The following is a 25068-nucleotide window of genomic DNA, read 5'->3' as shown; positions in this document are numbered from 1 at the left end:
CCTGAAGAAGGAGGAAGGTCTAGTCCTTCCAAGACTGGAAACCAGCCAGGGCCTCCCACTCGGCTGCCGCCAGGATCCTCTCATCGCACAGAGGGGTCAGAGGCCCTAGGTATGACGTAGAAATGTGTGAAACTGAACATGTGCCCATCAGGAAAATTTGGTTCAAGGATCAGACATAAGACCAGAAAAGTCACAAAGTATACCACATAAGAAGACCCATTCAGAGTTCTCAAAGTCAGCATTTAAAACTTCTGCTATCTGCAGAGTTTTATCGTAAGCTCTATTAGGACATATCAGGAGGTACAGCTGAAATGTTCTTGGAGGAACAAAAGTTTTTCTTATTTAGTCAAAACACAGAAGCTCCCATAATGTATTCGTTCCCTGTGGCTGCTATAACAAAAGTATCACAAACCAGTTTGTTTAAAACCACAGAAATGTATTCTCTCACATTGCTGGAGGCTGGAAGTCCAAAATCCAGGTGTCAGCAGCGCCACGCTCTCTCCGAAGGCTCTAGGGGAGACTCTGTCCCAAGCCTTTCTCTTAGCTTCTGGTGTTGCCAGCATGCCTTGACTTGTGGACATATCACTCCAGTCTCTGCGTTCATCATCACATGGCCATCATCTTCCCTCTGTGTATGGCTGTCGTCTTATCAGGACACTGGTCATATGGGATTCAGAACCCACCCTACTCCAGGGTGACCTCATCTTCCCTCTTCTCATCTGCAGCAAGCCCATTTCCAGATAAGGTCACCTTCTAGGATTATGGAAAGGACAGTAGTTTTGGGAGAACACTATTTAACCCAGTACACATGGTAATAGAACATAGTCTCTCTGAAATATGTGTGTTATTTGTCCATAACTTTAGTTAGGAAATATTCTTACTGTGCAAAGATGGTTCCATTGTGGCCTGCGTCCTCAGCTTAGGTGCTACATTTAGTAACTAGTGTCTTCCCCCCAGCAAGACAGATGGACTTTCAAGTCATAGCTCTAATCAGTTCTGAACAGCAATCTATTAATAATAGAATTGGTCTGTAAACAACCCCCCCATGTATAATAGTAGGTGAATCAGAAATGTTCACAGTGATGTCATAGACATGGGTAATTTACCTCAATTAGTTCTAAAAATAATGGTCAGACTCTGTTGATACTGTGTTACGGATCTGTGGATAAAGTTTCCAGGCAGTCTTTAACTATGAATAGTGTTTATTTTTTTTAATAGCTGTCTCTTCTGTGCGTGTTCATTCTAAAATTATAAGACTGGAAAAAATAAGTCACCTAACACTTCCGTGGAGAGTTGTTAGGTAATATCTGACAGAATTTAAAATACACATAATATTTTACCAGCGTCCTGCTTCTAGAAATTTCTTATGGATATTCTCATGTATTCTCAGGATAAGAATAAGGCATGTACAACCTAAATATCAATGGAGGAAAAAATTTGCATTCTGTACCTAGTTTTGCAGCCTAACTTCACACTTACCGTGATCAGAAAGCTGTTTTTCTAGTGGCGATTTAACATCTAAGAGTAAAAAAACTTTGTGTCTAAAATTTTGGATCTCTAACTTAATTGCCTCCAAACAAACTCTCCCAAAGACCAGAAGATTGGTTTTTAGTTGTTGTTTTTTTTTTCAATTTAGTGACACTTGTGTGCCTTTGGCATTGTTTTCTCCTATGAAACACACGACATTATCAGGGCAGATGCTAATATGCTTGTTTCTCTTGCCTGCTTGGAGCGTGTCACTTGCCATGGTGGGAAGGTGACGTCCAGGAGGCTGAGAGCCGCTTCCCCTCACGTTCTCTCCTATTTCCTTTTAGAGCAGCTCTGAGGAAAGGTCTTTCTTTACCCTGAGAATATGTTTGTTTATTCACTCTCAGCAGTCATAGCATTTAGAGTCAGCCTCATTCTAAGTTCAGAATACAGGGTGTTCTTCTAGAAAACGAGAATGTCCAGGTGTAGATACAGGAAATCCCTGGAGAGCAAGGATTGCCTTCCTTAACCCTGAGTAACTGATCTGCCTACACCTGAGGCAGAACTTAGGCCTGTCCCTGGATCTTTCTGTTTTGCGTGGCAGCTTACTACGTACTAACTCTGTCGCACCCTCTGGCCTGGCTGCCCTTTCCCTGCAATAGAGGAATAAACAACTTCTGAGCATGTCCCGAGGGGGTTGGGTCCTGGGGCCCCTAGAGGTGATTTCTTTCTGAAGAAGAACGGGAATGGCGATCAATGATTCACATCTGTGGTTATGGAAACAAGATGCTAAAAGTTGTAGGTGATTTATAAAACCATCAGAAGCGGTCATTACGGGCCTCTTAAGCCTGTGATTTTAGACAGTCATGTGTAGAAACCTTTTTAAAAGGTAGGAGGATATCTGTAACCTACAATAGGTCGAGTACTACAAATGCTCTTGACTGTTACGGGTTTAATTATGTCACCCCCGAATTCATATACTGAAGTCGTAACCCCCGGTACCTGAGAATGTGACTTTATGTAGAAATAGGGTCATCACAGATGGAATCAGTTCAGATGAGGTCATGCTGGAGGAGGTGGCCCGAATCCAGTGTGACTGGTGTCCTTGTAAGAGGGGAGATTTGGACCCAGACGCACCTAAGGGGAGAAGACCAAGTGAAGATGAAGGCAGAGATCGGGTGATGCTAATACAAACCAAAGAACATCAAAGATGGCCAGCAACCCACTGGAAGCTGGGCGATAGGCAGCGAACAGATTCTCCCTCACAGCCTTAGGAGGAACAGCTCTGCCCACACCTGATCTCAGCCTTCCAGCCTCCAGAACTGCGAGACGCTGCATTTCCATCGTTTTAAGCCTCTCTGTTCATGGTACAATGTTGTGGCAGCCCCAGGAAACGAAGGCACTGACCCAGGGCTGCCTTCCTCGGCCCTGACCAGGGGGCCCCTGGCTGAGAGAAGGAGGTAGTTTCAAGAAAGATGAAGGCCTGGCCGTCGGACACACACAGGACCAGTCCCGGCTGCTGGGCGGCTCAAGATGCCACGAGGCAGCTCACTGCACCCACAGGCAGCGAGGGAAGACTAGCCAAGAAGGGCAACACCGAAACAACAGGGACCGATGATGGCAGCACGGTGGTGAGGGACCCCGTGGCCGAGGAGCCAGTGCCAGGCTGCAGCCAGACGGTTTCACACCCCACATCTGTCTCCTCTGGGGCTGGACAGAGAGCCCCAGGCCCCGGCATCTGGGCTCACGCCTCGGGCTGTGTGGATACAAGGTCGCCAGCGCCCCAGGCTGAGCCCCTGCCATGGCCTTGTGCCAGGGTCGCGTCATAAAACCTACACTGTCCCATTAACACTGGCTTCCCCATATTTCTTTTTTTTTTTTTTTTTTTAATATTTATTTATTTATTTATTTATTTATTTATTTTTGGCTGTGTTGGGTCTTCGTTTGTGCGCGAGGGCTTTCTGTAGTTGCGGCGAGCGGGGGCCACTCTTCATCGCGGTGCGCGGGCCTCTCACTATCGCGGCCTCTCTTGTTGCGGAGCACAGGCTCCAGACGTGCAGGCTCAGTAGTTGTGGCTCACGGGCCCAGTTGCCCCGCGGCATGTGGGATCTTCCCAGACCGGGGCTCGAACCCGTGTGCCCTGCATTGGCAGGCAGACTCTCAACCACTGCACCACCAGGGAAGCCCCTTCCCCATATTTCTAAAGCAGCTCCATGTTCTTCGGGTTTAGTTGAAATTCCTAGTTCTCAAAGGCCTGATAACTCATTTGCTTTTAGCAGCAGTGCCGGCAGGACAGCCAGGAGCTTGATTAAATGGCTTTAGGAAAACCATACATCAGTATGTTCTGTGTTTATATAGCTATTTGTCAATGTATCAAAGGAAAAATAGATTCTCTCTTAGTGGGGAAGGAGGTAGTTGTGGAAAAGAGGCTATTTCTATAAAAACACGTGAAGGGTGGGCAGGGCCAGTGCCCATCGATGTGCAGGCTGCGCCCTGCCTGGGGGCCCCGCAGGAGGGCCCGGGGCTAGAAGGCACCGCCCAGGCCACCAAGCCGCTCTCCACTCGCAAGCCTTGCCTCCCGGGCAGGATCCTGCCGGAAAGATCACAATTTTCTAAAGCACACAAAACTGCCATGCGGAGGAGCAGGGACCCTGAGGTGGGAAATGTGGCCAGACATTCCAGGAAGGAAAAAAATCATCAAGTCAGGCAAGAAACAGCCTCAGGAAGAGCCACTCTGGAAACTAGGGCCTTGGGTGACAGGCGCAGAGCCTGTTCTGTAACTAGCCTGACTTCTGTGGGAAAAGCCCACTGAAGGAAAGAAAACCCCTTTCACTTCTTGATCAAAGCTGATCAATTTTGGAAAAAAAATCAAAGCAGGGGTGCAACACCAGGCCCCCCGCCTCTCCCGCCACCAAGTCTCAGCTCAGCTGCAGTTACGCCTGGTGCATGTCCTGCTGGGCTCTTTTTGAAATGGCACACGCTTTATTTTCTCAAAAAAAAAAAAAGAAGAAAAGGTGGGGGGGATCATATGATATGTGAGGCTCTGAAACACTTTCCAGAAGTCAGAACAGCTGGCTGTGTCTGGGGTGATTGTAAAGAGGCTAAAGGGATCTAAGCTGGGAGAGAGGAGTGGGGAGACCGAGGGGGGCGTGTGTGTGTGGGGGGGGAGGCGCTAACTGCCCTAATGCTGCCAGGAGCCATGAAGGAGCCCGGAGGGAGGGAGAAGTAGGAGGCCTGGCTGGACTGCTGGGGTGGAGGATGACAGAAGTCAGGTCCCCAGGGGAGGCCTGGCCTTGCAGGTAGCAGAACCAGCGAGGTTTGAGGGCAGTCCTGAGAGCCTCCACCCGGGACGCTCAGGTCAGTGGGGTGGGCAGGGGACGGGAAGGTGAGGCAAGGCGTCTTGTTTGTCACCGTCATGCTGGTGAATGGAGGGCAGAGCTCAGAAAGAGGGAATGAAGAGCTGAGGCCAGAATCACATCATAGGAGCTGATCACCCAGACGTGAGCGAGGCTTAGCGCTCGCTGTGCCCCAGCCCCTCCTGTGTGGCTCCCTGGCTCTGCTCCGGGGCGGCGATTGGCTCCCAAACTGTATCCCCGGCACAGACAGCCGGCCCCACCCTCTGAGGTTTTGATTCCATGGGTCTGGGCTGGACCTGAGAGTTTGCATTTCCATGGAGTTCCCAGGAGCCGCTTCTGCTGGTGCAGGGACCACATGTGGAGAACCGCTGTGCCGGAGAATTTTTGAATGTTCCTTTAACCCCTGCAGCCACTCACAGAGTCACGCCCTATACTGCTGCCGATTTGAAAACAGCTTGACTGAAAGTCAGTGCTTGCCACTGTGGCTTGTGTTTGGGAAGTCTGACTTTTCTCTGTCCACAACTTCCTCATCCCATGACCTAATTTCCCCAGGTGACATCATAAGGACCTTCTGATTTTGGTCAATGAGAGCAACCCTGGAGGGGACGGCCTCTTTCTTCAAGGGCCACCTCTCACCCCTGCCAGGGCTCCCCATGGCAAATTCTTGTCCCTATTTTAAAGTCAGTCCATTCCAAACATCCATCCACACTACCCAGATGTCTTCATGGGATGCAGTAAATAACAAACTTCATCTTATTAATGTAGCTTCGATCTTATTAACCAAGCTGCAAAGAAGGTGTTAGCATTTCTAGATGAAGAAATGGAGGGCCAGTGGTTGAGTGTTTTGACCAGAGCCTCATGGCTGGGAAGAATGTCTCCAAGCTGATTCCAAAGTCCCATGTCCTTCCATCTACTAACTGCGGGGGTAATATTGTGAGAGGAGTTCTCACCTTAACTCAGAAACTACTTCTGCTAAGAGTGAGGCTAAGTATATTCTAGCAGGAGCATTGTGTCCCCTGGGGTCTCATGTGACCGACTTTGTGAGGCATATGCACAGCCTAAAAGAGCCATAATCAAGGAAACTCGTTTTACTCCTGGTTTATGAAACCATTTTCAGACCCCCTTATTCCTGGTAGCCACCCTGTAAGGCAGCATCCCCACTTTAGAGATGGGTAATGAAGAGTCAGAAACCTGCAGAAGGCAGCTGAGTAAGTACAGATTCTGCCAAATCCATCAAAAAGGCAGGTGCCTGGTATGGACTCCTAAGCCCTCAGGTAGAAAATGTAGCTCAGGAAAACAAATGATAAAAGGACATGTCACTGACAAATAAAACTTGCTAGGAGGTTTGAGTCTTACATCTATGTAAATAGTGATGAAACCTACATCTACAGAGCTTGAGGCAAACCCATGTGTATTAGCCTCCCATGGCTGCTGTAACAAATCACCACAAACTTAGTGGCTTAAAACAACACAAAATTATTATCTTAAAGCTCTGGAGGTCAGAAGTCTGACATGGGTTTCACTGGGGCAAAATCAAGGTGTTGGCAGGGCTGATTCCTTCTGGAGGCTCAAGGGACAGAATCCATTTCCTTGTCCTTTCAGCTTCTACAGGTCACCACATTCCTTGGCTCCTGGTGGCCTTCCAGCAATTGCTGTCACCCCAACTTCTGCTTCTGTCTTCATATCTCCTCCTTTGACTCTCTTAATGACACTTTTGATTGTGCTGAGGCCACCCAGATAATCCAGGATAAACGCCCCATCTCAAGGTCTTTGAATGAATCACACCTACAAAGTCCCTTTTGCCGTGGAGGGTAACAGATCCACAAGCCCTGGGGATTGGGACGTGGACATCTTTGGGGTACCACTGTTCTGCCACCCACACCATGCGACTTCAGAAATGTCATCCCCAACACATCATGCAGTACTTACATCTTTCCCTCAATTTCCCTCCCGGCGATGATAGGGAATACTTTTCTCTCTGCGTGCAGGTGCGAGCTTCTCTGTTAGATCCAGCAAAGACGCCTCTTCCTTCCCTTCCCAAGTCTAAATCCTAGAAAAGCACTCTTTATGCCCATCATGCTGCTGAGGGACTTATCAGTTTCTAGGTAGGTAATAAAACATTAAAGTTAGGGTTTCCATCCCTAAATGGTTCAAAATATGGAATGTGCTTCATTAAATAGTAGGAAATAGTCACCTTAATGGAGAGATTCCATCAACTAGTGGGGAGCAATAGTGTGTCTTTCTTGGTTTTTCCTGCTGTCCTCACAAGTCAGTAATCACAGAGGTGTATAATGTACACTTACTTTACTAAATTCTTTAGCCAAAAGAGAGACAAAAGCACTGCTAGGCTTAGAATAACAGTAACAGCCAGCATTGATTCCACGGTTACTATATGCCGGGACTGGCTAAGCTGTTTTACTCTGATCAGTAGTTAAGACCAAGTGACCCATAAAGGGTGCTAGAAACATCGGACCACTCAAGTATTCCGATCAGATTTACTATCAGGATATCAACAATAGACCCAACTCTACCAAAGTAAACAGAACCTTGTGACAGTTGAAATTTGAGTTCAGACTTAAGGCTCAATGTAACCCCCCCTTCCGCACTTAGCTTCCTCAGACAGCAATCCTGAGAGGACACGGGTGTATTAAGAAATGCTGACTGCAGTATTACATCCAGTAAGTAGCTCTGAATTCTGAATAAAAGAAGAGCTTAGCAACCTCTGCCCCACGGCAATAAAAGTGGTTCTTTGGAACACACAGCTTTCAGAAAAGAAAAAACTTCCTGAGCCATGAGTGGGTACTAAATCTCAGATTTTCACTTGAGTGAGTTCAGGAATTTCATTTTCCATCATGTAGTTCTGGGTGCGACGGTTGTTGTAACAAGGTTTAAGATCTCTTTGCTGTAACCCTATTCATGTTTGAGCTAAACAAAACCTTTGCCATTATTATTTAGCAAATAATTGGTGCTAAGTAATATTTAGCCAAAAAATTACAGGTGCTACCCTGGCCAGGTGAAGTCTTTCCCTGCAAACCAAAATTCTGAGAAACATATGAAAGAGATGATTGCAGCAAAGCTCCAGGCTGTCTCTGTTGAGTCTGGATTTTCATACCTTCCTCCTGCTTTTCTCTAGAAGGCCCATTGCAAGAACCAACCTGAGCCGTTGTGTGGACAATACTCATTGCTTTGTCTGGTCTTTGGGAGACAGCGGTAAGGCTCCATTATCTGAAGTCTAAGTAGGCGGAGCGTCGTATGGTCCTGCTAGATCCTCAAGAAGACGGAGCAAAGAAACAGGCTTCCAATACTGACAACAGGCTTGTCCTGTAGAACTTTGCAAAAGCGCCTTCATGGCAGGTCCTTTTATTTCACAGCAGAGTGGCCGTCTCCCCACTCTGGTGATGAAACACGGCAACATGTAGAATCTGGTGATGAAACGTGGCTTGTTTGTCCACGATGGTCCCACCAGGAAACCGATGGCATACTCAAAATAGGGGCGTTTATTCACAGAAAGACATTTAGACAGGTGGGGGGCAGGGCACCGTAAGTGATGGTACAGGTACCCGGCGTATCGGCCTTACTGTTACCACCTGTAGGAAGTGGTACAAAACCGGGGTGGAAACCTGGAAGGAGAGTCGTGTGGAGAGAGAGAGGGCCGACCTCGGAGGCGCAGTGGCTGACACTTGAGGGTTCAGCCATCTGAGGTGGCCTGGGCGAAGCCTCAGGGAGAGGAACACCCTGACCCTCTGACCTCCTGCCACGGTTCCCCACTGGCCAAACTCTATGGGGATTGGGAAGACATGGGGACACTGATAAAACCCACCAGGTCAGCCTCACCGACAGAAGGAGGCTAGCGGGGCAGATGGAACTGCTAAGTGGCAGAGCCAGGATATGAACACGGTACTTGATGACCGATGTGGCTGGTTCTTTGGAATATGTATTCATTCAACAAACATTTAATTTGCACTCTGGAAAGCACCGTGTGAGGGGCTGAGGATTCTGACGTGGTAGCATCTCCCACTGAAGGACCCATCGAGCCCTGGTCTGGGGCTTTCCACGTGGAACTCTTACAGCCATCCTAGAAGGTGGGTGGCGTTATCTTCATCTGATAGGCAGGCTGTCCACAGGGGAGGTGGGCTTGCCCAGGGTCACGGGGGGTCAGGACTGAGATCCCATTACCCATCTGACCCCATGCCCGCATTCTTCACATGTTGCCCCTGAGAGCAGCCCCTTCCCATAAGGAAGTCTAACTGGGGAGAACACCAGTCTATTAGTGGTGAAGAACCTCCTTCCAGAATTTTAATATTTCCCACCTTAGGACAAGGACTAAAATAGCATCACTGCTCTTAAGTGGGCAAGAGTGGGAGACTGTCTGGTGTGGGGCGTGAGGCCGTGCTGAGCTGGGGAAGTGCGGATACCCACAGCCCAGCGTGAGCGGCTTCAGGAAGGAAGACCCCGGCCCACAGGATGAAGGGGGGCCTGGAGGACCACGCGGTCCAGGCCCAGAAGGGAGTTCCTCAGGCAGAGCTGCAGTGTTGTTTCTTGTGGGATGGGGCCCTGGACTTGCACATGATGAAAACACAAGGTGGCAGGTCCGAGAGGAAAGGCCCAGAACGAGGAAGGTGTAAGAGCTGGCGCTGGGGGCCGTGGTGGAGACGCCAGCGTGCTGTCGGCTTCTGTATCTGGTTCCCTCCACCCCCCCGCCTCCGACCCCGGGACATAGGGCACAGGAGGGTCTCTCTGGTGCTCGGGGACAGGGCAGGGATAAAACTTACTTACGTAGATCGGTCAGGCAACTCGACCTCGCAGCCTGCGTGTGATTCTCCGAGTGTGGTCCCTGGGCCAGCAGCACTGACATCCCCTTGGAACTTGTTAGAAAAGCAAGCTCGAGGGACCACGCCAGGCCTACAGGGACCGCAGCTCTGGGCGTGGGGGCAGAAGGCTGCTCCCCCTAAGCCCTGGGGCTGGTTCTGAGGCAGCCTCCAGTCTGCGAACCATTGCTGTGGGATCCGTAACTCCGCGGGGGACTCTAAGCTGTGGTCAGTGGGGCTGGAGGAGGAGCGGCAGGAGAGGGGTGGGCGCGTGGAACAGCCTGTGACAGACCCTGATAAATACGGGCCAAGGTGTTGGTATCGGGAGCAGCGCAGGTGACACTGCAGTCAGCTCCGGCCAAAATTCAGCGGAGACAGAAAAGCAGGGGCTGCAACAGAGGGGATGAAGGGTACAGCTAGGATTTAGAAGGCGGTCAGGGGCACCCGGTTTGTACCAACTCACTTGGATTCTCACCCATTTTATTCCTGTTCTCCTAATTCACTTTTCTGACGCAAAGACGCTGGGGACGTGGGGATGGAGACCACGTGGTTCTTCCAGCAGAGGAGAAGCGGCCACAGAAACTGCTCGTTATCGCCCTCTGGTAACGAGGGGAGGTCAGAGGCGGCTTCGAGAAGGGCACGTTAAAAGAAGGCTTCCTGGCAAAGCGGTCGCTGTCTTGTTGAGGACTTTAGGCGGGTGCGCGTGGCGTGTCCCAGGAGCCTTGTGTGCCGGGGCCGGGCGGGAGGAAGGGCGGCCCGGGGAACAGGACGGACGTCGGACCTCACTGTGTAGCAGGCACTCTTAAGCGTTTTCTATTTAACCCCCATCCAAAGCCTCTGACCTTGTGGGACGGTGAAGTTTGGATTCTATCCTGTGGGTGTTGCGCAGCCTTTTTAAGTCTTTTAAGGAGGAAATGGTTTCGGCAGATTCTCTGAGCCTCTGGCTCTCCATCCTGACCACACACGAGAGTTGCCCAAGCAGGTGATTGAAAGAAAATGCAGTCACCAGCCCAACCCGACTCGGAGAAGCGGCCCAGGCCTGGGACTGGGATGGTGGACAGGGCCGGAGGGTCTGGACAACACACCCGACGGCCTGACCGACACGGAGGGTCTGAGCTTAACTCAGCCAAAAGCATTTTAAGTACTCGACTTTAACGGTGGCATTTTGTTTTCTTTCAGGAATGTCCGTACAGCAGGTGAGTATCCTTTCTACTTCTCCACGTAGCTTCATGATGTAAACTTTACAACCTGTTTTGCCCGTAAATGTTCACAGCTGTGCTTTATTCGCTTAACAAATGCACCTCATGCATTTCACACCAATGAGGGGACCATCCTGAGTTCCTGTGTGACATTTCTTCTCTTTAGGAAATGCTGTGTACAGGCATACCTCGTTTTATTGTGCTTCCCAGAGACTGTGTTTCTGTACAGATTGAAGGTTTGTGGCAACCCTGTGTTGTCAGATGATGGTTAGCATTTTTCAGCAACAAAGCATTCTTAAATTAAGGTATGTACCTTATTTTTTTAGACATAATGCTATTGCACACTTAACAGACCACAGTATAGTGTAAATGTAACTTTCATATGCACTGGGAAACCCAAAACTTTGTATGACTTGTTTTATTGCAATTATTGCTTTATTGTGATGGTCTGGAACCAAACCCACAATATCTCTGAGGTCTGCCTGTCTAGCTTTTCTCAGACTAACAGTAAAACTATAAAACAAGAAAATCTTCATTTCATTGTTGTCTCTATGTAGAGTGTAAGGGAATAAAACTTTGTGTGTGTGTGTGTGTGTGTGTGTGTGTGTGTGTTTATCATTTTATTTGTGTTTATTTTCTTTTTTTTAACATCTTTATTGGCGTATAATTGCTTTACAATGGTGTGTTAGTTTCTGCTTTATAACAAAGTGAGTCAGTTATACATATACATATGTTCCCATAGCTCTTCCCTCTTGCATCTCCCTCCCTCCCACCCTCCCTATCCCACCCCTCTAGGTGGTCACACAGCACCGAGCTGATCTCCCTGTGCTATGCGGTTGCTTCCCACTAGCTGTCTATTTTACGTTTGGTAGTGTATATATGTCCATGCCACTCTCTCACCCTGTCACATCTTACCCCTCCCCCTCCCCATATCCTCAAGTCCATTCTCTAGGAGGTCTGTGTCTTTATTCCCATCTTGCTACTAGGTTCTTCATGACCTTTTTTTTTTTCCCCTTAGATTCCATATATATGTGTTAGCATACTGTATTTGTTTTTCTCTTTCTGACTTACTTCACTCTGTATGACAGACTCTAACTCCATCCACCTCACTAAAACTTTTTAATTCTTGATTCCACCTCTGGAGTGCCTCTGATAAGTTACCAAACACGCATCCGCTACTTTCCGTGCCGTTAGCCCTCGTTGGCGAACATGGACCAGCAAGGAGTTTGTTTCAAACGCAGACTGTTTCTCTTTGCCAGAATTGCTTTGGTTATCCCTTGAGCATCTTCTTCATCGTGATCAATGAGTTCTGTGAAAGATTTTCCTACTATGGAATGAGAGGTAACTCTTCAACACTCTCCCCGCCCCCCCGTCAGTGAAGAGCCTGAGTCACCGTAGCCACTGCTAACTTTGTTGCCCTCTCCTCCTCCACCACCCTCGGCAAAAAGCGATCCTGATTCTGTACTTTCAACGTTTCCTCGGCTGGAACGACAATGTGGGCACCGCCATCTATCACACGTTTGTGGCTCTTTGCTACATGACGCCCGTTCTCGGAGCTCTCATTGCCGACTCCTGGCTGGGGAAGTTCAAGTGAGTCGCGGCAGCTTTCTTGTTAACGAGCAAGCCAACAAGTAATGATAAGCTTTGGGGTTTGGGAGGGTGGGCTAGGGGAACGAAGAATCAGGGAATGTAAAACTCTCAGGAGAGAGTCCCAGGCCCTGTTTCCACTCATCCTCGTATTGCCAGAGTTCAGCACAGTGCCTGGCATTCGGCAGGGTGATTGCAAGTAGCATCGGTAGGAATATTTTTTTCCTCCTCTAAACACTTATAACATCTTTGTCGCATCTTGAAATAATAGTAGGGATAGCATCTGTTGTTAATGATGCGTGAGAAATTAAGGGCTGGGAGAACAAAAAATCTCCCTCAAAACAACGCAGCTGCTGAAAGGCTCAAACTGCTGGACCACAAGCACGGGGTGCTCAACCAGTCCTGCAGGAAGAGCTCCAGGAGTGGGCTCGATGCGGGGGCAGGGGGCGGGTCATTGGGACATTTCCTTGGACTTAACACAGAAGGAAGTAAAGGCTCTTCCAGGTCAAATGCATGACATGGGCAGAGGCAGGAATATTCACTATCTCAAAATTACTCAGTATAATTCAAAAGTAACCAATGGACCACTCCTGCCCAAATATTGTTACCAGGTGCAAGATAAATCTCTCTGACTGTTTAAAGATACAGGTCCTCATTTCAGCAGTTAGGTAACAATAGACACTGAGTCTTTCAAATAGTTGAAAGAAAGAACAGATCTTCTGCCTCCCCAGGTTCCCGCAGCCAAAACTTTGCTCAGTGCTTACATGCTGAAGACCGAATTCTTCAGCAGGCAGCCTTGTAAAGGTTTATCAGGTTATCGTCCCAGTTTGAGAAACAAGGAGAATCGTGACTGGGCTTTTGAAAGTTGGAAGCAGAGGCCTTTTTGCACTGGCGTAGGAAGTGTATGGCTTTTGTACAATTAACTTGGATTCTCTTGACCTCTTTTTACACAGGACAATTGTGTCGCTGTCCATTGTCTATACCATTGGACAAGTAGTCATCGCTGTGAGCTCAATTAATGACCTCACGGACTTCAACCACGATGGAATCCCTGACAACATTTCTGTGCACGTGTGAGTTGATGTTAACTGCGGCCCTACCCCATCCTCTCACTAGTTGCTTGTTTGGTGCTCTAATTTAAAAAAAAATTTTTTTTTTATTGAAGTGTAGTTGATTTACAATGTGTTAGTTTCTGATGTGCAGCAAAGTGACTCAGTTATACATATATATATTCTTTTTCATATTCTTTTCCATTATGGTTTATTACAAGATATTGAATATAGTTCTCTGTGCTGTACAGTAGGACCTTGTTGTTTATCTATTTTATGTATAGTAGTTGGTATCTGCTGATCCCAAACTCCTAATTTATCCCTCCCCACTTTGGTGCTCTAATTTTTAATCGTTTTCCTTGAACCTTCACCATAAGTGTAAGGAAACCTTTCCTCCCTCATCAGTGTAGAGAAAGGTGTTTAACTGACTCAGAGTTGGGTCCTCAGTATGTCACCATCCTAACAGTTGTCTGGAGTCATTGCTCACTTGAAGGCTTGGTGTCTTGGGTGCATCTCCCATGAGGCATGGTCAGTGCACAGGATGTTTGTATTAATCTCGATCTTCCCTAGAGGGACATTAACTCCCACAGACCTTGATCCTCAATTGCCCCAGTTTTCCTCAAGACTCTGTACCTTTGATTTTCTGTCTTGTACCACATTTCTGCTCATTTTTCAGTAATTCAGTTTCATAAATATTTTTTCTAGCCCTATGTTCTGCTTTCTTGATGAACAGTGCTATTGACAACTGCTTCTCTGTGAGATGAATTTCCCTTCATGGCAGTCTGGCTTAGCAGACAAGTTGTAAAGATTTATTTCGTTTCCTGTTCTTTTGCTTCGATTCCTCGATCTATGAGTAAACCATCTAATGGGTTGGGAAAATATTATTGAAATTCAAATTAGTATCTGCAGTATCTGTGTTTCTGGTTTGTTAGTCAGTCAGATTGCCATCCAGGCTAGGTCCCTGGATGTGAACCTGTGGTGCCCCCAGGGAACTGTGTAGGTGGAGGGGAGTGGGTATAAGTAGGGTATAATCCACAGCTCAGATTTCCAGGATCTGAGTCCCACAGAGGAGCTGTAGGACCTAGGCCAACTTATCTCCTCCACACCTCAATTTTCTAATCTGCAATATCAATTAAGAACATGGACTTTGGAGCCAGACTGTATGGGTTCAAGTTCTGCCTGTGCCTCTTACTACTATTGATCTTCAACAAGTTTCTTAACCTCTGTGCCCAGGTGTCCTCATTTGTAATAGTACCTGCCGGTGCGTTAACCCAGGTAGGACACCTAGAACACTTCCTGGCAAGCAGTAGGTACTCAGGAAAGCTTAGTGACTTATTTTATTTCATGGGGTGAGTACTGAAACCTGCCTACAAGCCTCACGGGAGTGCATGGTATATAATATTCAATTGGCCACATTTTCGTTGTCCTTTAAAATGCTCAGAGTGACACCACCAAACACAAGTTGTTGTAAGAGACAAGCAAGGTGAAAGAGGTGCTTCTGCAGGTTAATCTAGGAAGATGGGCATGATTTTTTAAAGAATTCTTTCTTTGTGCAGTATCTTCCTTGACTTTATCTGTTTCATAAAATATTTTTGTAGCATTTTAAAACAATATTGGCAATCAAGAAGATATGGAATAAACACTTATAAAACCTGAAATTTGTAGTAACCTATTGTAAATCTAACAAAACTACAAAATGAGGGTTGGTAAATTCTGTGAGTGCTTTCTTCAGTTCAGGAGATAAAACACAGATAACTTGGAAAACACAAAAGTAAATTTAAAAAATACTCTTTAATCCCTTTTATTATTATAAATAATCTTTTTTATTCTAAAAAGTTATAATAATAAACATTTTGCTCTACTTGTTTCAGGCTTCTGTACTTTGTAAACAAGTTAAGATCCTACTACATAACCTGCTATTCTGCTTTGCAATTAAATCATGTTTTCTAATGTCTTTTAATGACTATTATTAGTCTATTATGACTGTACCAGAGACAATGCTTAAAATTTCACTTACCCATTCTTTTTTTTTTTAAAGTGTACACTTTTTTAAAATAAATTTATTTATTTATTATTTATTTATTATTTTTAGCTGTGTTGGGTCTTCGTTTCTGTGCAAGGGCTTTCTCTAGTTGTGGCGAGCGGGGGCCACTCTTCATCGCAGTGCGCGGGCCTCTCACTATCGCGGCCTCTCTTGTTGCGGAGCACAAGCTCCAGACGCGCAGGCTCAGTAGTTGTGGCTCACGGGCTTAGTTGCTCCGCGGCATGTGGGATCTTCCCAGACCAGGGCTCGAACCCGTGTCCCCTGCATTGGCAGGCAGATTCTCAACCACTGTGCCACCAGGGAAGCCCCACTTACCCATTCTTTTGCTAAAAATCATAAGGCTACAAAAGAACTCCATACATAAATCTTTGTTCCGTATTCAAGCCATTTCTTTAAATTTTCTAGATGGTAAATTATTAGATAAAAGTATGAATTTGAAGGCCCTTGAGTTCAAGTTTCATTCAGCTGTCAAGACTGCATTTCTGTGAATTATCTTCTCATACGGGTTGAATCCCTTCTCTGTGTGCCTGGTCCTCTTAGGGAAATTAGGGGAAAGGGAGGCCGATGCTTTTAAGGATCTCACATTTCAGCAATACTCACCTCTTTCCCTAGGGCACTGTCCATGGTTGGCCTGGCCCTGATAGCTCTGGGTACCGGAGGGATAAAGCCTTGTGTGTCTGCATTTGGTGGAGATCAGTTTGAAGAGGGTCAGGTGAGAGCATGCATCTCCACAGAAACCATGTAAGTGATTATAAACACCCAGGAATCAAATTCCACGGTCAAAGTGTATTCTCCATTGGAGGCTGTTCAAGTACACGTGAAAGTAAGACACTGACCAAAGCTAAGTTCAAAGTCAAGTCAGATCATCGGCTACAGTTGATCCGTTACTGTATAGCCAAAGTCATCCTACCTTATCCTTTTTTATTACAGGAAAAGCAAAGAAACAGATTTTTTTCCATCTTTTATTTGGCCATTAATGCTGGAAGTTTGCTGTCTACTATCATCACTCCCATGCTCAGAGGTAAAAAATATCTGAAGTGGACCTTGGTTTTTCTTTTTTTAATTGTGAAGAGAAGTCAGGTGAAAAGGTTGAGTCCTTGTTGGTTTGTCCTGTCCCTCAATTCTCCCACGATGCCTCGGCTGTCACATACATCCTAGAGGATACAGTGAAATCTGGAATGCCAGCTACTTTTCTTTCAAGATTTAACTCCTAATCTTATCTGAATCCCTTATCCCCGTGACCCCTGAAAAATTTAAACCGTCCTTAGCATAACAATCGATTTTTCTAAATTATTGTTAATGCAAAGTCCTTACTCATGGTAAGATATAAGACAAGAGAGGCTGTTTGGAAACCACACCAGGTGGGCCATAGTTGACATTTTTGCCTTCAAGCTTTGCTCCCCAATGACGTTCAGTGAGTCAGGAAGAATTTAGCAGGCAAGGTTTTATTCTTTGCTTTCCCATCATCTCAGTTATTTCTAAAAGAACTGCCCCCAAGGAAGAGAATGGGACAGCATCTATCATCAGCTCATATTTTTGTGCTTGTCAGCACTCCACTGAGGGTTTATGAATTTCCCATGTGGAAGGGAATATTTGGGGACAAATTAGACCAAAACAGGACTGTGGTGTCCACACCTCGAGTCAGAATAAACCATGAAAGAAGATAATTTATGGAGTTTATGTACTTCTGCCTGTAGTAGCGCTTTGAAGATGACACTTAAACCCCATTCCAACTTGCTTTGTATGAAAATTTACTAGCTTTTATTCTTATATTATGTTTTCTCACCCCCTAACCTTCCCTGCCTCCAGGTTCTACTAGAATATGTGCTGTGCATATTTGAATTAGAAAATGTGTAATAGGATAATTTTTAAGGGAAAATCATGGCTCTCATACAGGTATAACATCAGCATGACAGAGATTTTATGTAACTTATTAGTTAATGAGGGAACTGGAAAGCTGCTACAATCAGTTCAAATAAGGATTTGACTAACAGAGATTTATGTTCTTTACTGGGTGGGGGGATTATTTTACATTGCTGTGAATAGGAATCATTTGTACAGTAACGAACAGGAAACATTTGCATGACTATAGTTTTCTGCCTAGTTAACTTCTTTCTCTGCAGAACTGTGAAACAGTTGGTCAAAAACAAAGACAAACCCCTTTAGGATCAGATGATTCCTGGAGGCTCCAGAACTCCATTGAAAGGATTTCCAGTAATTTCTGTTGCCCCTTCCAAGAGTCTTAATTTTTTCCCTACCAACCCTAGGATTTCAGAGCTAAAATAGATCTTCAGACAGGAGTTAGGAGACTATGGCCCACAGGCCAAATCCAGAAATCTGGACAAGACCATCCATGTGTGTATTGTCTATGGCTGCTTTCACCTACAGAGGCAGGGCTGAGTAGTTAGGACAGGTCCACAGCCTAAAAGATTTACTCTCTGGCTCTTCACAAAAAAGTTTATTGACCCCTACCCTGGGTCATCTAATTGTTTTCTAATTGGCATGAATTCAGGGACATATAATCCTGATTTTCCAGGGCCCTTTGATTTTACTTTCTGAGTCCCACTTTCTTCACATTATTGTGTCTAGGTCATTTTCATCTCTCCCGCTAAGTAAGTCCACAGAACATGAGGGTTCCCACTGATTTTGGCTTAGCTGGTATCAGACATCTATTTAGTGGCTAAGGTTAGAACCCGCCTCCATCTCCTGCTCTTTCTACTACTGCAATGATGACATCAGTAAGACAAATGGATAAGTCTAGAACATTAAGTGAAAACAATATGTAAGAACCAGTTAGGGATTTACAAAACTGGGAAATAGATGAGTATTACCATTGCCATAATGAATTTTAATCTTGTCATTTCTCCCCAGTTCAAGTATGTGGAATTCACAGTAAACAATCTTGTTACCCATTGGCGTTTGGGGTTCCTGCTGCCCTTATGGCTGTATCTCTGAGTAAGTAGAAATCAGTTGAATTAATACAGTCCTATGATCAGGTCAGGCCCTCATATTAATTGTTGTGACCAGTTTTTAAAAGTTCATGTAACAAATTGTAATAGTAAGTAATACAAAGAATTGCCATCCCATGTTAAACATACTCTGAGAATTCAAAGAAAGTAGAGTTGGCATATTGTTTCAGAGAAAGTAGGATCAAAAAAGAGTCTAGAGGAAAAGGGATCAATTGAGTTGGACATTTAAAGGTTTGAAACTATTTAGGCAGATTAAGAAGAAGGTGATAGAATCTGCTAGACTAGGTGAACCCATGGCTGAAAGCTTTTGTTCTTATAAACATGTGCTCATCTACAACTTGCCTGAAGACATGGCAACCTGGTCCAATTGTCACTTAAATATTTCCAGTGAACATCTAGTTTTCCATAATGTATCATCTCTAAATGTTTCTACAAGACTGTCTCCCCTCTGGGAGGAATATATGTGTATAGTCATTTGCACATAAGTTCTTGGCATTGGCTTTTTAGGAGGTCTGAAGAAGTTTTCTATAAGGGATAGTCCAGTTTAAAAGATGGTGGGTGTCTTCATTTCCTTGGGCTGCCATAACAAAATATCACAGACTGAGTAGCTTAAACAATAGAAATTTATTAATTGTCTTACAGTTCTGGAGGCTGGAAGTCCAAGATCAATATGTCAGCAGGGCCATGCTCCCTCTGAAGGCCCTAGGGAAGAATCTCTTCCAGGCTTCCCTGCTACGCTAATAGTTCCCTGGCTTGTGGCAGTATAACTTCACTCTGTCCATGGCCTTCCCCCTGTGCGTGCATCTGTGTCCAAATTTCCCCCTTTGATAAGGACACCAGTCATTTTGAAGTAGGACCCACCCTAATGACTTCTTCTTAACTTGATCATCTGCAAAGATTGTATTTCCAAATGAGGTAACATTCTGAGGTCCTGGGGACGGGGACTTCAACATCTTTTGGGGAGAACACAGTTCAATCTACAACAGAAGCAAAAGAAGGAAACAGAACCCAATAACTGTCTCAAGCCTTCATAGCATCTCCTCCCTCTCAGATGAGGTAGCAGTCAGCACTATCACATTCTCTGATTTTTTTTTTTTACCAGTTTTTAATAGTATTGAGTATGCCCTTATTTTATCTCTTTTGCTCATGTTGTAGTAATTTAGCTTTATCCTTACACTTAGGTGAAAGCTCAGGATTCGCCCCCTTTTTAACATCCATTTTCTTCTGTAATTGTTTAAATATTGCCACTCTCCCCTAGAAGGCTCGTATATGCCGTCTCTCCTCTAATTCTGGGTAAAGAGATAGGTTTTCAAAAACTATTGTTTTATGCCAGATGCTGTGTTAAATTGGCATCAGGTAAATTCTCTTTTCGTCTCTATGAGTCATCCTTACATCAAAGATTATGCTTTTTCTTATAATGAATTTGAGAAGAGGCCAAATCCCATGCCTTACCACCATCTCTAGAAGTTCCTATCAGCAACAATGCTATGCTTGAACAAGTTCATTAGTTAATCAGAAGCTTAAAGATTAAAATATTGGTTGGCACAAAGAGGTAAACTCAAATGGAATACTCAACTGGGTATTCCATGTCTGGATTGAGGGAAATTAGCATTGGGTGAGAATACAAGTAAACTTCTCTTCCTTTAACTATAAAGAACATCTACAATCCAGGCACATACTTGGAGATATGCTTGAGAGTTGGCACTTGTCAAAACTTCAAGCCTTCTTAAATTGAGGAAAACAAGTAGAAGTCAAACAATTCATCGATGTTTTAAAATTACTGAATTGTGGTATTGGATAATCAGAAATCCCAGCATAGGGATTGTGGTTTTCAGAGTCTCTTGCAGAAAGGCTTTTTTTTCCCCTAAGTTATTTTCACAGTATTATGCATTTTCTAAGAAGGTCCATGGAAGAATGGCCTCATTGAAAGAGAACTTTTAACTTTTTGTAAAACTGTAACTGCACATGCAATTAATGGTAACTGTTTCTGTACCATGACCACAGAATAAATTCTGCCATATGTGATTAACTAGAAGTTTCAACAGATTAATTCCTATTTTTGTCTGAAGATTTAAAAAACAGAAGAAACTTTCTCTTGCTATTGCAGCCAGAAAATTAAAGTTGTGTTCTATGTATTTGTAGAATAATGCATTAATCTGCTTTGTGAAAGCATTTAGCCCTGTAAAGAGGGATAGAACTTGTGCTCAAATAGCTCTACCGAGTGTCTGCAAGCTGCCCCAAGTTCTGGGAAGGAGGTAGTATTAGGCTTCAATGTTCGTATATGAGAACACAATATAATATTTCTCAGAAGCTGCTGTGATTATTAGAATCAAAAGCACTTTGGAAACCAGGAGAGAGGGAGGTAAACCCACTCTATGAGTAATCCCGGTATTTCCAAAACAAGGTTGTAACTCAAATAAAAACACATATTCTAGTTCACAGATAGTTCTGTCAAACTCCCTGTTGACTTATCTTCTTTTGCCCTCCCCAGTTGTATTTGTCATTGGCAGTGGAATGTACAAGAATGTCCAGCCCCAGGGTAATGTCATGGCTAAAGTCGCCAGCTGTGTTGGGGTAAGTATTTCAGTATTCCTCTCTCTCAATCACATTTAGTTACCCCAGAGCCTTCTACCTCCTTTAAATTAAAATTCAATGAATCTTTGACTTTCCTTTAGACATTTTGTTCGTGTTCTTTCCTTTTTTGATAAATTGAAGTTTCTTATAAAACTCACCAAATGGAAAAGGACACAAACAGAACTCAAAAAGGGAGGGATGGAAATGGCTATCAAACTTATAAAATAAGATCAGTGGTGAAAGAAAAACAAATCAAAGGGACTCTTTACCTCTCAGAATGACAGACAACATCTGATGTTTGTCAGGGAGCAGTGAAACAAAAATGGAGAGGTCTGGTTTCATAGTGTATATCCAGAGTCTGAAGTGTGGAAAGTGTCAGTAGTCCTACTTGCAGGAACTAAGGCCAAGAAAATAACTTTTAAAAATGAACACAGCTTCACATTAAAAGATTATCAATGTGTGTAATACTTAGAAAAAAATTTATGACAAAAATTGAAGTCCAGCAAGTTGCCGAAAATAGAACAGTGTTTAACTTATAGTACATCTATATCATACTATGCAGCCATCAGAAGTCTTGTTTCCGAGACTACTTCACCAAATAGGAACATGAGGAATATGGTTTCTTCCATGTGCATCTACACGGTATGTGTCCACACAGGCACATTTTAAGGCAGGAAGTAAATATTGAGTGTAGGAATTTTTAAATAATGGAGTCAAATAACTTTATTCTCAAATGTGCTACCCATTTTTTTTTTTTTTTTTTTAGGAATATCTACATTGTATAATCAGGGAGTAATGTGTCACTCATTTATTTTTTTTAAGTGTGGATAATCTTTTGGATGTAAAGGCAGCCTTAAGATAACTTTAGTCACTTACTTTCCCCTTTTCCTGGTGTTACTGTGTTAAACTATACATGTATGCTTTATCAAAGTCAAAATTTCTCCCGCCTCGCTGCTATTCCCTTTTCCTCCTATACTTTCCTCTAACATTGGAACTATTCCCACCAAAAAGCTTTTTCCAGTCTAATAGGAATGATCCAATTCCAGTGATCTCTAAGTTCTTTCTTCCCAGGTAATTGATGACTTAGTCCCAATGCCAAAAGAACAACTTCGAGCTATTTAGTCATGAGAATGATATTGTTATTTCCCAGCATCCTAAGTCATCTCGTAGCTTTGAGTTATTGCTTTTAAGTCACAAAGTCATATGCATGTCCCCAGCTGGCATCACCATCGCCTTCTCCTGCTGTTACATCACTGTGAATGCACTTTGCTTTTCTAAAGGCATCTTACAAAAAAGGAATCTTGGAAGCCTCTGATTTTGTAATGGGTAGTGGTAGGTAGGTATGTTTTTTGGATCAGTGTTACCATGTTTTAAAATATGTTCAACTATAATCTTTATTTTCTTCTAATTCTGTTTCTATGTAGTGAGTTGTCCCTCTCCTTCGTGTGACTGTAATACATTATAATAGGCCTTCACCATCCAGTATGGTAGCCACTAGCCACGTGTGGCTATTGAACATTTGAAATGTGGCAAGTGCAACTGGGGAACAGAATTTTAAATTGGATTTCACTTAAATTAATTTAAATTATGTAATTTCTTATACACGTATTTCTATGTAGTGGGTTCTCTTAAATTTCAAAACCAGTACTCAATTCAGTTATTGGACAGCTTTTAAATATGTTTGAAGCAACTTAGGTGTGTAAGTCTAGTTTTTCAAGCATAAATTTTAGGCAATGTAAATACACATCAAACATTTTTGATAAAAATTTAGCATCCAAATTGAAATGTGGCGTAAGCGTGAAGTATACCCTAGATTTTGAAGACTTGGTATGAAAAGAGAATGTAAATTTTTTCATTAATTTTTTAACATTGAGTACATGTTAAGACCATATTTGGGGTTTGTTGGGTTAAATAAAATATATTTAAAATGAATTTCACCTGTTTCCCTTTTACTTGTTAACATGGCTACCAGAAAACTCAAATGGCAAATGTGTCATGTGTTGTATTTCTACTGAACGCTCCTCTCTAGAGAACCCGGAGAGTAAAGTAGTAAGTAACAGCGTGACTTTGTTTACCCCGGCTCAAATGCTCTCAGTTAGTGAGAGGTTTGAAATAAATGCATGTTATGCCTTTAGCATCGTCATTATACTAACGTCTACAATTTTATATTTTGCTTCTCTCGTAAGTCTTCCATTAAAGGGAGTTTCATTGAAATGTGTTGCACTGATAAAGGAATCAGTTCTGTTTTGAAACTTGATTGTTCTTCCTTCCTTCAGTTTGCCATCAAAAATAGGATTAGGCATCGGAGTAAGAGATTTCCCAAGAGGGAACACTGGCTGGACTGGGCTACCGAGAAATACGACGTAAGTGATGATTATTGCTACAGTGGCCCCAGTGATCGTAACATGTATTATTAAATAGGCTACATGGACAGAATTATCAGTCGTATCTTCATAAACTTTGTTAGCATTTTAGATAAGACTCTGTGTGAGAGTGCTTATTTATATTGAAAAGAACTTGAGAAACAATGGATATAATTTATCTGGAAACAATATTACCTCTTCACAGATGTTCCTGTGGAATAATCTGCCATTAGTCATATGTCATTATGACCACATAACTTTAGTTTGAATATGGAAGAGTTAAGTGATGGTGGCGGGATTTACATTTAGTGAATTTACATTTAAATTTGAATAATTTACCTCCTAAAGATGTTTTCACTCTGATTTTCAACACCTTAGGAATTTGGGGTTTTCTAAAGAAACCTGTGATAGGGTTCTTGGACCAATTACTCACCTCCCAGCTTGTCTCTAGATGCAAATATGTCTACACTGAAAATAGCACTGGCTGAGCGCTCTGGCACAGGTCATGTCTGATTTGTCCCCGCCCTCACTCCAACTGCAGGAGCAGCTGATCTCGCAAATTAAGATGGTTACAAGAGTGATGTTCCTGTATATTCCTCTCCCCATGTTCTGGGCCTTGTTTGATCAGCAGGTAATATGAAACTGTGTTTCTGTACATCTTCATTAACAAAACATTCTTTGGGCATTACCGCATAGCAAGCTGTACTTACTTAGTGTTTAGCTCCTGAAAATGTTCTCTTCCAGTTCCTTTTTTATCTTTCATTTATTTGGTAACTGTTAGATCACCTTGGGTTTCTTTCTTTCTTTTCTTTTTTCTTTTTTTTTTTTTAAATGATCTAGATGGTTCTATCCACATTTCTGTGACAAAACAATGAAGAAAAGTAGGCGGGGTCAAGTAAATGAGCCTTGGGAAAGACAAGTATCCAGGACTGCTGCCATTCAAAGTGAGGATACAGAGCTTCTCTCCTGATACAGCATGTAAAAGCTGTATTGTCTTTTATGGGATCCACAGAATATTTAGACTGAGAGGGACTTGATATCTTCCACACTGAAATGGGATTCTTGGGCTAGAAGCACCATCCAGAAATGTGAAATGCCTGCCAAAGTCATTCTTATCAGAGCAGGAACTAGAACACATCATTGACTTGTCACCCTGCTCTTTCTCCCACAGCTGGAAGATGCGTGCCTAGGAATTTTCTAAATAGGGTTAGAAAACCCAATGCGTGATGCTCAGTAGCCAAAGTAATAAGCTATCCTTTCTTTTAGAAACTGGGGTTTAAGAAGAAATTTACACACATGTATGGTTTTATTGTGCAGGAAGGATTATTAAAAGGGTAAACCATCTCTTGGAAAAAACTGAGTATAGACATTAATCTCCTTATTTGTAAGTATGGAATTTAGACCAACATCTTAAGAACAAGTTTTGCATGTTGGGCGGGGACTGGTTATTAGAATCAGGCTTGCACTAGAAATGCACTGAACACCTTTCATCTGTGTGACTTGGTGTAATCCTTTAACCCTTCTGAAAGGGTAATAACCCAGGACAAGGCTGTGAGGATCAAAAGAGAGAATGTATAGTAAGTAATCAGTGACTGGCTTATATTAAGAACTCAACCGGTAGCATATTTCCTGACTTTCTATGATGTTCTCCT

General features: G+C 43.8%; 1 protein-coding gene across 4 annotated transcripts in view; it reads left to right on the top strand.

Annotated features, from left to right (window-relative positions):
• SLC15A1 (solute carrier family 15 member 1) overlaps positions 1 to 25068 on the top strand; it is a 50345-nt gene that overhangs the window by 5026 nt on the left and 20251 nt on the right. Inside the window, exons 1-13 of one of the 4 annotated variants that reach the window (XM_082366116.1) lie at positions 5115 to 6928; positions 7957 to 8905; positions 10150 to 10328; positions 10811 to 10827; positions 12090 to 12171; positions 12279 to 12420; positions 13371 to 13490; positions 16123 to 16222; positions 16441 to 16531; positions 18382 to 18465; positions 20971 to 21053; positions 23330 to 23416; positions 23958 to 24047. In XM_082366116.1, the coding sequence (XP_082222242.1) occupies positions 10813 to 10827; positions 12090 to 12171; positions 12279 to 12420; positions 13371 to 13490; positions 16123 to 16222; positions 16441 to 16531; positions 18382 to 18465; positions 20971 to 21053; positions 23330 to 23416; positions 23958 to 24047 (894 nt within the window). In that variant the 5' untranslated portion in view covers positions 5115 to 6928; positions 7957 to 8905; positions 10150 to 10328; positions 10811 to 10812. Of the gene's footprint in view, positions 1 to 5114; positions 6929 to 7956; positions 8906 to 10149; positions 10329 to 10382; positions 11136 to 12089; positions 12172 to 12278; positions 12421 to 13370; positions 13491 to 16122; positions 16223 to 16440; positions 16532 to 18381; positions 18466 to 20970; positions 21054 to 23329; positions 23417 to 23957; positions 24048 to 25068 lie in introns of those variants that run through there. The other 3 variants (XM_082366115.1, XM_082366114.1, XM_082366117.1) reach the window with 3 other exon arrangements.

This window comes from Balaenoptera borealis (genome assembly GCF_965194805.1).
Source record: "Balaenoptera borealis genome assembly, chromosome: 18".
NCBI classification, from domain to species: Eukaryota; Metazoa; Chordata; class Mammalia; order Artiodactyla; family Balaenopteridae; genus Balaenoptera; species Balaenoptera borealis.
The sequence above is the reverse complement of the archived record's forward strand: the minus strand, read 5'-3'. Positions and strand labels throughout refer to the sequence as shown.